We start from the raw sequence: 13,034 nt of genomic DNA, 5'->3' as shown, positions 1-13,034 counted from the left end.
ACTTCAGCCAGGTCACGATCTCGCGGTCCGTGAGTTCGAGCCCCGCGTCAGGCTCTGGGCCGATGGCTCGGAGCCTGGAGCCTGTTTCCGATTCTGTGTCTCCCTCTCTCTCTGCCCCTCCCCCGTTCATGCTCTGTCTCTCTCTGTCCCAAAAATAAATAAAAAACGTTGAAAAAAAAATTAAAAAAAAAAAAAAGAAGTGAGACCTACCTGAACGGTTTCCTTAACCAAATTCTGCTAGAGATGATACCTCAGCAGAAGCTAATCAGGAAAATCTCATTTAAAACAGTGATTCTGTAGCTAACCCGCATTTTAAAACTGGGGGAAAAAAATCACTTTATAGCCATGTGAAAATTAGATGAAATCACATCTTTTGTGGATTTTTCTTATCGTGTGCTAAAGCCTTGAGATCTTAAGTACTGCCACTGCTCGCTAGGGAAGGAGCAAAGAGATCCTTTTCTCTTTGAAAGAAAACGGAATTTGTGCAACAAAGTCATTTTAAAGAGGAGACTTGTTACAAAAGCTCTAAAGTCTGTGCTGACCTTGAAATCTAACGGGGGAAGTCACGACGATTTCCTTTCATAACATCAATCCTAACACGAAGAGGAATGGAGGACTGAGAACATCACTGCAAAGCCTAGTTGTTAATGAGGCAGCCGGCAGGCGAGGAGCTCAAAGGAGAGGGGGCTACTCAACAGACAGGAGAAAGAGAACTTCCTTTTCAAGAAGAGATCTTAAACTATGACGAAAACTTGGCATTTTTTAAATAAAATGGCGGGCCTGAGATAAAGCTGTCTGCTTATATATAACCTGAGTACGGAATTCTAACATCACTTTACAAACAGATAAGAATTATTCATTTCCTCTGTTATCCTGTGTAAATGGCTCTGGTATTCTCTCCCAAGAAAACTGTAGCAGGGGCCCCTGGGTGGCTCAGTCGGGTTGAGTGTCTGACTCTTGATTTCAGTTCAGGTCACGATGCTGGGGTCGTGGCATCAAGCCCCACGTGGAGCTCCGTGCTGAGTGTGGAGCCCGCTTGGGATTTTCTCTCTCTCTCTGCCCTCCCCACTCGCATGCGCCTTCTGCTGTAGTGGCTCACTGAAAGGCATAGTATTATCAGTGGGGTGTGGGCCATTTAGGAGATTATAAATAAGGATCAAAGATATTTACAGGAAACTGTTTAAATTTCACAAAAGAAAACACTAGAATTCAAGTTTTTCGTTTTGTCGGCCTGACGAAAAAGAAGTGAGACCCAGAAACATAGGGATAGTGTGATCCCCCCCAGTGGAAAACTGCCAGCCCCAGAGGCAAGGATCTCCACCTGTGTTGCTTACGGGTGTATCCCAAGCAGGTAGGAGACTGCCTGATCAAACGGCAGGCAGCGCTGAACAAGTATTTTTGGAACGGACGGACGCAGAGGTGTCTTCTGAGGAACAAACACCGAGGGACTGCACCAGCTGTCAGGCGGCACCACCCGTCCCCACAGTGTGTATGGTTTTTTTTGGTAAGTTTTTATCTTAATAACCCGGTGCTCATCACAAGTGCTCCCTTAATCCCCATCATCCCCACTGCTTCTTGAATTCTACTCTTCCTAAGCAGTTTCTTCTTTCTTTCTTCCTGCCTGGCATTCTAATTAATTTCCCCTGGTTTTATTGAGATAAAATTGACAGGCATCACTGTACGTGTTAAAGATGTACAGCACAGTGGACTCGCTTTCATATACTGCGAAGTGATGACCATTAGAAGTTTAGTGTCCACGAGGCATTTCTTATAGATACGATAAAGAGGAAGCAGAAAAAGACAACAATTTTTTTTTTTTCCTTGTGAGGACAACTCTTAGGATTTACTCTCTTAAGTCTTCCGATCCAGCAAACAGTAGTGTTAACCACAGTCATCAGTCTGTACAGTATATCCTCGATACTTACTTGTCTTGTAACTGGAGTTTATGCCTTTTGACCACCTTTCTCCTAATACCCTCCCCACCTCCCTTTGCTTCTGGTAACCACAAATCCGATCCACTTTATTTTCTTTTTTTCTTGAACAGATTTTGCGTTGTTATTATTCTTTATTTTTAAGTAATCTCTAGACCCAACGTGGGGCTTGAATCTACAACCCAGAGATCAAGAGTTCCTTGCTCCCCTGACTGAGCCAGCCAGGTGCCTCTGATCTCCTTTTCTAGGAGTTTGTTTTGGTTTCGTAGATCCCAAAGAGTGCAGGTACAGGCGAGGTTACACCGTATTTGTCTTTCTCTGTCTGACTTATTTCATTTCGCATAATACCCTCAGGGTCCATCCGTGTTGTCACAAATGGCAGGATTTTCTTTTTCTCTTTTCTTTCCTTCCTTCCTTCCTTTTGTTTTCTTTCCTTTTATTTTTAACATAGCTGAGTAATATTCTATTGTATGTATATGCTTCCTCTTCTTTATCCACTCATCCCTCAGACTCTTAGGTTGTTTCCATGTCTTGGCTATTGTAGATAATGCTGCTATGAACATGGCGGGGAGGGCACAACAGATATTTTTTTGAGTTAGTGTTTTCATTTCCTTTGGATATATATCCATAAATGGAATTGCTGGATCATTTGATTGTTCTATTTTTAGTTTTTCAAGGATCCTCCATACTGTTTTCCATAATGGCTGTACCAGCACAATTTCTTAAACACAACCAGCTTCCTCTTGCTTTCACATTCTCATGTGTCATTTCTCCCACCTAAAATTGAATCCTTTCCACCAAACTAAGCCATTTGCCTCATTCTTTCTATTTCTATTTAAGTAATCTCTACACCCAACGTGAGGCTCGAACTCACAACCCTGAGATCAAGAGTTGCGTGCTCCACCAACTGAGTCGGCCAGGTGTCCATTTGCCTCATTCTAACCCTTACTTAAAACTCTGTAATTCTGGGGTGCTGGGTGGCTCAGTCGGTTGAGTGTCCGACTCTTGATTTCAGCTCAGGCCATGATCCCAGGGTCATGGGATCGAGCCCTGCGTTGGGCTCCGTGCTGCGCTCAGGATTTTCTCTCTCTCTGCCCCTTTCCCCTGATCTAATTAAAAAAAAAAAAAAAAAAAAGTCTGTAATTTTAACATAGTTATCATAAACAATCATATTCAACCCTGATTACTAGAGCTGTTCTCTTGTATATGGATGTTAATGTAATTAAGTTTATCGATCTTTTCCAGTGGTGTTTATACATTTTGTGGTCTTCTGTGTCCATGTCATAAAGATATGCTATTTATCATGTATCTGATAATTCATATCCAGATATATACAGAACTCCTAAAGCTCAAAAACAAGGAACAAATGACTCAACTCAAAAGTGGACAAGGACTTGAATACACATTTCACTAAAGAAGACATACAAATGGCCAAAACGGACATGAAGAGACGCTCAACATCACTAGAGGGGAAATGCAGATCAAAACCATATGAGATTACCACTTCACACTCATTAGGATGGTTATTATGAAAAATAACAGAAAATGACAAGTGTTATTGAGGATGTGGGGAAACTGAACTCTCAAGAATTGCTGGTGGGGATATAAAAATGGTGCAGCCACTGTGGAAAATAGTGCGGCAGTTCCCAAAACATTAAATATAGACTTACCAAAGGATCCAGCAAGTCCACTTCTGGGCATATATACAAAAGAATTGAAAGCAGGGTCCTCAACAGAGAATTGTAAACCAATGTTCACAGCAGCATTATTCACAACTGCAAAAAGGTGGAAACAACAGAGATGTCCGTCGGCGGATGAATGCGTAAACAGGGCATGGAGTGTGTGCACCCACACAGAGGAGTGTTATTCAGCCTTAAAAAGGAAGGAAAGTCTCCTACACGCCAGAACACAGAAGAACCCTGCGGCCGTCACGCTACGTGAACTATGGTAAGCACAAAAGGACAAACGCTGGAAGGCCCCACCGTACGAGGATCCTAAAACAGTCAAATTCATAGCAGTGAGAAGAACCGCGGTGGTTGCCAGGAGCTGAGGGAACGGGCAATAATTATTTAATTGGCACAGAGTTTCCATTTGGGATGACGAACAAGTTCTGGAGAGCGTTGGGGTGATGGCTGCGCGGCAGTATGAATGTACTTTACGTCACCGAACCTTACAATGAAAAGTGGAAATGCAAAATGCAAATCCTAAGTTACGTGTAATTTACTACAAGAAAGATAATGTATCAAAAACCACTGTATGCTTTAAATGGGTGAATTGGAGGATATATGAATTATGCCTCAACAAGTTGTTACAAATACAGCAGTGTCAATTTTTTTGCCTCATTTGTTATTAAAAAGTTACACAGAAGACTCAAAGGAGAAGGAAAGCCCGTAAGTTTACTTACTGTTCTTTCTGCCCTCCTGAGGTTCCGAGGTCCCTTCTTTATTTCTTTTCTTTTTTTAAAAAAATGTTTATTTACTTTGAGAGAGGGAGAGCACAAGCAGGTGAGGGGCAGAGAGAAAGGGAGAGAGAGAATCCCAAGTAGGCTCTGACCATCAGCGCGGAGCCCGACACAGGGCTCGAACCCATGAACTGTGACATCGTGACCCGAGCCGAAATCAAGAGCCGGATGCCTAACCAACTGAGCCCCTCCAGGTGCCCCTGTTTCTTTTCTGTTTAGAGGACTTCCTTTCTTTACACACAGGGTGAGTCGATTGGCAACACACTCTTTTAGTCTGGGAGTGCTCTGACTCCCACTCAGTCCCCGCAGGGCTACTTTTGCTGGGTGTGGCATCTGGGTAGACGGTCTCCCTTTCAGCGCTTGCACTGTAGTGCCACCTGCACGGATTCGCACGAGCAACCACTGCCGTCTGAGCTGTCTCACCCCCGTAGGTCGGTGGGGACCCATTTCTCTCGCGCGGATGTAAAGCTGCTCTGTGTTCAGCGAGTGGGCTGAAATGGGACGACCCTGTCTCAGCAGGGATCTCCTGAACGGGGTCCTGTTGGGTGTGACCCTCTTCCTCAACCAGTAGTTTTGTGTCTTCCGCCAAATCTGGGAAACATTTAGCCACCGTTCATGCAAGTGTTTTTTCTTGTCCGCCCGTCTTCTCTCCATCCAGCACACCGAGAATACCGATTTCGCTTTTGTCACGATCCCGTAGCCTCTGTGTGTTGTTTTTTTTTTTTTTTTTTTTTTTTAGTGTCTACTTCCTCCTTTGTTCAGGTCAGACATCTTCCATCACCTGGCCCACGATTCTTCGGTCTTCCTCACCTTGCTGCCGAGCACACCCCTAAGCTTTTGTTTCAGTTACTGCGTCTTTCAATTCTAAAATTCCTATTTGGTTTTTCTTTATGTCTTCGATTTCGTTGCTGAGGCTTCAACTTCTTTTCATGTTTCAAGCATATTCATAATTGCTTGTTGAAGTGCCTTTTTTTTTTTTTTTTCAATCTAACTGCTTTAAAATTTTTGTCAGGTAATTCTAACATATTGGTGTTGGCATATATTGACCGCCTTGAAAAAACTTTTTTGATGTTTATTTTCGAGACAGAGAGAGTGAGGGAGGAAGAAAGAGAGAGAGGGAGAGTGTGTGCGAGTGGGGGAGGGACACAGAGAGGGAGACACAGAATCCAAAGCAGGCTCCAGGCTCTGAGCTGTCAGCACAGAGCTCAAGGTGGGGCTTGAACCCATGAGCTGTGATATCATGACCTGAGCCGAAGTCGGATGCTTAGCTGACTCAGCAACCCAGCTGCCCCTTGACCGTTTTTTAAAATTCAGTCAAAGGGGGTGGCTCAGTCAGTTAAGAGTCCAGCTCTTGATATCGGCTCAAGTAATGATCTCATAGTTTGTGAGACTGAGCCCTGTGTTGGGCTCTGCACTGGCAGCGTGGAGCCTGCTTGGGATTCTCCCCCCACCCCCGCTTATTCTCTCTCAAAATAAATACATAAACATTCTAAAAAGTTAAAAAAAAATTTTCAGTTTAACATCTCCCTGGTTCTCAGTATGACATATGATTTTTTTCCTCTTGGCTTATTTTTTTAATTTTTTTCTTTTTAAAGCTTATTTATTAAACCTCAGATAGAGAGAATTCCAAGCAGGTACTGTGCAGAGCCCTGATGTGGGGCTCGATCCCACAACCACGAGATCACACCCTGAGCCTAAATCAAGAGTTGGACACTTAACCGAATGAGCCACCCAGGGGTCCCTGACATAGGAATTTCAGTTTAAACCTAGATATTTTCTGCATTAAGTTACCAGGTTCTGGATTTTACAAAAACCTTCTATTTTGGGTGGGTTTTTCCACACCTGCTCCTGGAACCTGAGTGTTGCTCCTGGTCACTGCTAGGGGATGGTGGGAGTTCTAGCTTCCCACACAGCATCCCCCAACACCATGGTGGGAGTAGCCATGTCACTACTAGTGATGGTAAAAGTCCTGGCTCGTATTAGCCTTCCTCTGACATCGCACAGGTCACGGGCCAGGGAGGGATGCCTTCGTACTCCCAGGCGGGCATGGAAGTTGAGGCTCCCCACTTGGCACCTGCTGGTGAGAGTGTGGGCAGCGGAACGGTTTTTTGTTCTGTGCCATTTGACTAGGGTCTGGAGGATATTGCCTAAAAGTTTCCTGTCTTGCTAGGTTGCCCCTTTCCCTTTCTTTTGGCTACGGAAAGCAGGCGTCTTTTTGCTTGCTTTGCTTCTGCCCAATGGCGTTTCCAGGTCGCCAGCTTTCTCAGCTTCAAGTTTGGGATACAGGAGGTAGAAAGAAGACTCAGGGAACTCATCACCATGAACCTCCTCAGTCCTAAGGTCCCTAGTTGGTCCGCCTTCTTCTCTCCACCTCTTTCTGGAGGACATAAGCCAATTGTACTGTTCGTCATTACATTATACAAAAATCGAGGAGCAACAGAGTTTACAGAAAGAAAGAGATTAACAGTAAAAAAGAGGGCAATGCAACTACTTTGTATCTGCTTTATTTTCCACGGTGCTCAGATGAAAACCATCTCAAAGTGTGTGTGTGTGTCTGGTTTAAGAGTAGGCTTGTTCCCTGGCCAGAGCCTGCCATAAACTTGAGATGTTCAACATTTTGTCTTGTTTGCTCTACTGGCTCTTGACAAAACCTTTCAGATCTTTGAGGAAAGTAACGTATTCCTGGTGCTCGAGGGCTGTGCTCACCTGCAAAAGTGTTGTCCGACTGCCCTCCCCCCAAACCCTGGTTGGCCAGAAGATCCAGCTGGTGTCCTAGCGGTCCAGGCCAGGGAGTCGGTGGTGAGCTTGTCACTTGTGTCCTTTCACTCAGACTCGACACGGACTGGTGTTGTCTGCTCACCTCTCTGATGGCCAAATGTCACTGCTGTCCTCCTCCTCTTGCCCACCTCATCTTCTGGGTAGGGACAGTCCAGTACCAGGCCCTTCTTGCCACCATTCTTACCTTCCACCACAAAGCTGGGAATGGACGTCAGTTCAGGCTCCTGTTCTTCCACCTTCTGCCCTTGGGAGGGCTCTTCCCCCATCAAACGTTGCTGGGATGCTGTTGTTCATGTTGAAAGTCACAGTCATCTTTCCTCCGGAAACTTTCCACACTAGTTTGGTTTCTCTCCCATCCACTTCCAGCTCCCAGGCCCCAGACATCTTAGGGAGGGACCCATGCTTCTAGATCTTCTTTTCCTCCTTATTCACATCATTCAGGAACTCGAGCACGCTTTGCGTCCGTGGGTGTTCCGTGGTGCCACGGCGGGAAGGCCCTCGGGGGAGCAGGAGGTCCATGTGCGCTCAGACCAGCGCCAAGGGCCCGGGTGCAGGGGTGGCAGGGCAGGAGCAGAGCCCGGCAACTGTGGAGCCCAGCGTGGGGCACGGGGCACAGCTGAGGCCCAGGGAGGCAGCACCCTGGCAGTGGACTTTCTCCCCGTTTTAGTTGCTGGCCACTAGTCCACCATATGAACACACAGTTTGTTAATCCGCCCTATTGCTGGGGTCCTGGGCGGTCTCCAGCTCATGGCATCATGGATGAAGCTACTATGCACACTCTTACACACATAGGTATTGTGTATGTACGTTTAAGTCCAGTCTTACAAAAGCTGCCATATTTTAAAAATGAGTTGTACCGTTTTACTCTGCCACAGTTGTTTATAAACAATCTGGCTGTGCCAACACATTGTGGTTTTAATTTGCATTTCTTTGATGAGTTATGGTGCTGAGTATTTTTCACGTGTTTATTGGCCTGTGTACGTTTCCTCTGGTAAAGTGTTGAAATCCTCACTTTAAAGTTGGGTTGTCTTTTTTTTTTTTTAATAAATACATTTGTAGGATTTACGTATTCAGGACACAAACAGTTTGCGAATATGTTCTCCCAGCTTGTGCTGCGTCTGTTTCTTTTTGAGATGGTGTCTTGTGACGGACATGCTCCCATCTTGTCAGCGTATCAACCACCGGCGCTTGGCTTGGCGGTCACTGCTGACTGGGCTCCGTCCAAGAAACGTTTGGTCACCTGCAGGTCATGAGGGTATGTTCCTACACTTTCTCCTGGAAGTTTTACACCGCCTGTTACGTCTAAGCTTTTATGGTGAAGTCTGTGATGTGTGCCGAATCCAGTCTGTAGGAGCTGTGAGGTTGATGTCAAAGTTTAATTTTCTTCACGTGAACATTTCCCTGTTCCGGCACCATTCGTTGCAGGGCATTGTTTCCCACTGGATTGCTTTGATGCCTGTGTCCAAATTAAATGACCACAAAGGTGTGGGTCTATTTCTGGGCTATCTACTCTGTTCCGGAGATCTATTTTGACGTCAGTTTATTTTAGACTTTATTTATTTTTTAAAAAGTTTACTAACACTTTTGAGTTGGCTCTACCCCCAACACAGGGCTCGAAGTCACCACCTCAAGATCAAGAGTCGCATGCTCACCAACTGAGCCAGGCAGGTGCGCCTCTAATGCCAGTTTTAAGTCTAAACTGTTTTATGGCAACTCATGCTTTTTAAAACTTTATTTATTTTGAGAGCAAGAGAGAACGAGAAAGAGAGAGAGAGAGGTCGGTCATGTACACTCGCAAGCAGGGGAGGGGCAGAGACAAAGAGGGAGAGAGAATTTCAAGCAAGTTCTGTGTTGCAAAAGGGAGCCCCACTTGGGGCTCAATCTCACAAACCATGAGATTGTTTACTGGAGGTGAAATCAAGAGATGACACTTAACAGGGGTGCCTGGGTGGCTTAGTCGGTTGAGCGTCTGACCTCAGCTCAGGTCATGATCTCGCAGTTGAGGAGTTTGAGCCCTGCATCAGACTTGCTGCATTCAGTGCAGAGCCTGCTTCGGATCTTCTGTAACAAACCACCCCCCCCCCCCTCACAAATATAAACAAACATTGGCAACAACAAAAAGATCACTTTGCATGTTCTTTGTATCTCTACATAATGTTTAGACAATCAGCTTAGGGCGGGGGTGGGGGGGTGGGGGTGGGGCCTGGGTGGTTCAGTTGGTTAAGCATCTTGACTCTTGATTTCAGATCTCATGGTTTGTGAGTTTGGGCCCCACACTGGGCTCTGTGCTGACAGTGAGCACACTGCGTGGGATTCTGTCTCCCTCTGCCCCTGCCCTGCTTGCACACTCTCTCTAAATGAACACTGAAGAAAATCGGCGTATCAATTTTTGCAGAAAAGCCTACTGATAGTATAATCTACATTGCACTGAAGTAATAACAAAGGAGGCTCCCCATCTCTAATTGTGGCATTTTCTCCATTTACTTAGGTCTTCTTTAATTTCTCCAATAAATGCTTTAATTTTCAGTATACAGTTCTTGCCTACTAGATAAATTTATTTCTAATTATTGTGTTAAATTTTTATTTAATTTTTTTTAGCAATTCGTGCACCCAACATGGGGCTTGAACTCGTGACCCAGAGGTCAAGAGTTGCAACTGAGCCAGCTGGGTGCCCCTCTGATTACTTTGGTTTCATTACACTACTACACATGGTTTAAAAACCATTTTTTTTTTAATGTTTATTCATTTTTGAGAGAGAGAGAGAGAGAGAGAGAGAGAGAGAGAGACAGACAGAGCATGAGTGGGGGAGGGACAGAGAGAGAGAGGGAGACACAGAATGGGAAGCAGGCTCCAGGCTCCGAGCCGTCAGCACAGAGCCCGACGCGGGGCTCAAACTCACAGACTGTGAGATCATGACCGGCGCTGAAGTCGGACTCTTGGCCGACCGGCCCACCCAGGCGCCCCTACCCATGCTTTTTAAAAAAAATACTTTGTTTTTTAGAGTAGTTTTAGGTTCAAAGCAGTACTGAGCAGAAGGCACAGAGATGTCCAATGTACACACTGGCGTAAGTGTCACCAACATTCTTCACTACAACCGTGCACTGCTTAACAGCTGATGGGCCGGTACGGACACATCATCATCACTGTACCTTCTAGGGCTTTGGAAAACTGTGTAATGACAGCTATCCACCATTACTGAATCGTGCAGAATGGCTCCCGTGACCCAAAAATCTCTGTGCTCTGCTGATTCATCCCTCCTGCCCGACCCGATACCACTAATGCCTCCACAGTGCTGCCTTTTCCACAGTGTCATATACTTGGAATCCTACAGAATGTTAGCCTTTTCAGATTGGCTTGTTTCACTTGTCATAATGATTGTAAGGTTCCTCAAGGTCTTTTCAAGGCTTGATAGCTCATTTCCTTTCAGTGCTGATAACATTTTACTGTCTGGCTGGACCAGTTTATCCATTCACCTGCTGAAGGACATCTCAGTTGCTTCCAAGGTTGGGCAGTTATGAACAAGACGGTTATAAAATATCTGTGTGCAGGTTACCGTGTAGACATTAATGTTCAATTCCTCTGGGTAAATATAACAAAGTGGAAATGTCGGATGGTATGGTGAGAGCCTGTTTAGTGTTATAGGAATACAACTGATTTTTATATAACGACTTTGTTTTCAGTAACCTTGCTCAACAGTTGCGGTAGCTTTCTTGTGCAGCTCTCTGGACTTTACGATTATGTGGTCTATAAGCAGGAATAGTTTTACTTCTTCCTTCCTGGTCTTCCTGACTTCTGTCATCTTCCCGCCTTACTGCACGGGCTAGAACATCCAGAAGAATGTGCAATAGTGTAGTGAGGGTGGACATTTTTACCTTCTTTCCAGTTTTAGGAGGAAACACTGAATATTTCACCATTGAGCGATGGGGTGGCTCAGTCAGTGAAGCATCTGACTTCGGCTCAGGTCATCATCTCATGGTTCATGGATTCGAGCCCCACGTTGAGCTCTGCGCTGACAGCTCAGAGCCTGGAGCTTGCTTCGGATTCTGTGTCACCCTCTCTGTCTGTCCCTCCCCCGCTCATGCTTAATGTGTCAAAGATAAACAAACATTAAAATAAACAAATCAGTTTTTTTAAATGTTTAAGGAAATCAGGACTGTTTCTCTCATTACAGAAGTACATTTCAAATCAGATTTTACTTTTCATGACAAATACTTATTTGTCAAAACGTGGATTATACCCTTAAATTTATATTCCCTGTGCTAAATACAAAGTAAGCATCACTCTGTCCTCACAAGTCAGGTTGAAGGTTGTCGCTACATACGTGAAGACGGTAAAATGAAGAGTATGTGACTTGCTCAAGACCATCTGGCCACGAGAGGGCTGGCCTGTGCGGGCTGTCCAGGCCGCCGAGACCACCTTCAGGTCTGCCGACTCACAGGACCAGCGCGTGGTCACGTTCCTGCCAAACTTCATTACAGCAAAGGATACAAAGCAAAATCAGTAAAGGGAGAAAATGCACCGGCAAAACGGGGGGAGAAACAAGGCCCAAGTTTACCCGAGTTCTCCCCCCAGTGGGGTCACACAGGACATAATCTTTGCCAATATATGGGAAGAACACAACGTGTGAAATGTTTATCAAGGATGCTCATTACAAACTCAGTGCTCAAGGTTTTGATTGGTGGCTCATCATACAGCTACTCTCTGTCTAGAATGTACCAGATTCCAGACTCTTCAAATGAAAGCAGGTGTTCAGCAGAAACCATACAGTGAATACACAGCGGGCACACGAAGACATTCGCATGCAGGAAAGTTTTGTATTGACAGGAAAATGTTAGATATTCAAGTTCCCAGATGCCAGCCAATGCCCAACCTTGCAAGCAGGCCTTTCTCAGAATACAAGTCTCAGGTCTGCTATTTTATCTTTTTTAATTAAAAAAAAAATGTTTATGTATTTTTGAGAGAGAGAGAGAGAGAGAGAGAGAGAACGAGCAAGTGTGGGGGAGGGTCAGTGAGAGGGACACACAGAATCCGAAGCAGGCTCCAGCTCTGAGCTGTCAGCACAGAGCCCGATGCGGGGCTCGAACTCATGGAGTGTGAGATTGTGACCTGATCTGAAGTCGGACGCTTAACTGACTGAGCCACCCCGGTGTCCCCCCCCCGCCTTTTTTTTTTTTTTTAAGTTTATACATTTTGAGAGAGAGCTTGTGTGCATAAGCAGCGGAGGGGCAGAGAGAGGGGGAAAAGAGAGAGGGGGGAAAAGAGAGAGGGGAAGAGCGTGGGAGGGAGAGGAGAGGCAGAGACAGAGGGGGACACAGAATCCGAAGCAGGCTCTGCACTGTCAGCGCAGAGCCCAACGTGGGGCTTGAACCCATGAACTGTGAGATCACGACCCGAGCCAAAACGAAGAGTCAGACGTCTAACCGACTGAACCACCTGGGTGCCCCCAAGGTCTGCTATTTAAGTCTATTTTGTACAGAAGGCCTATATTCTCTCCAGATCCCAAGATCTGGCAGAAGTCTGAACAGCTGGCAGTGACAACCAATAGGAGCGCCAGGAGGAATTCTGAAGTGTTTTCTGAGCTCAGCAAGAAAAAGTGTGGTAATATACTGAACAAGGACCCAGTGGTAATAGCTGTGCAGTAAGTAGCAGATTCTTATCGAGAGGAGTTTATTGTAAAAAACAATGTCAATTCAGAAATTATCTCTTATTAAGTGATTACTATGTGTTAGGTACTCTCCTTAGTATTTTACATACATTATTTTATTTAATATTCATATTAACTTCTATTTTACAATACAGAATCTGAAGCCTTGGGATGTGTCAGCTTGCCCAAGGTCAGACAGACAGTATTTGGTGGAGGCAGA

The 13,034-nt window shown here is 45.2% G+C and overlaps 1 protein-coding gene and 1 pseudogene across 9 annotated transcripts in view; both read right to left on the bottom strand.

Annotated features, from left to right (window-relative positions):
• The window catches only part of ASH1L (ASH1 like histone lysine methyltransferase), a 193,199-nt gene that overhangs the window by 41,636 nt on the left and 138,529 nt on the right, over positions 1–13,034 (bottom strand). For 6 of the 9 annotated variants that reach the window (XM_058701884.1, XM_058701891.1, XM_058701885.1 and 3 more), the window contains one exon: positions 3,602–3,706. The exons of the other annotated variants lie outside the window; for them this stretch is intronic. In XM_058701884.1, coding sequence (XP_058557867.1) covers positions 3,602–3,706 — 105 coding nt within the window. The remainder of the gene's footprint in view (positions 1–3,601; positions 3,707–13,034) is intronic. 9 annotated transcript variants of the gene reach the window in all.
• LOC131496384 (complement component 1 Q subcomponent-binding protein, mitochondrial-like) lies at positions 5,842–9,232 on the bottom strand (annotated as a pseudogene).

This window comes from Neofelis nebulosa, chromosome 15, assembly GCF_028018385.1.
Source record: "Neofelis nebulosa isolate mNeoNeb1 chromosome 15, mNeoNeb1.pri, whole genome shotgun sequence".
In the NCBI taxonomy this organism is placed as follows: domain Eukaryota; kingdom Metazoa; phylum Chordata; class Mammalia; order Carnivora; family Felidae; genus Neofelis; species Neofelis nebulosa.
This window is presented reverse-complemented; position numbering and strand designations above follow the sequence as displayed.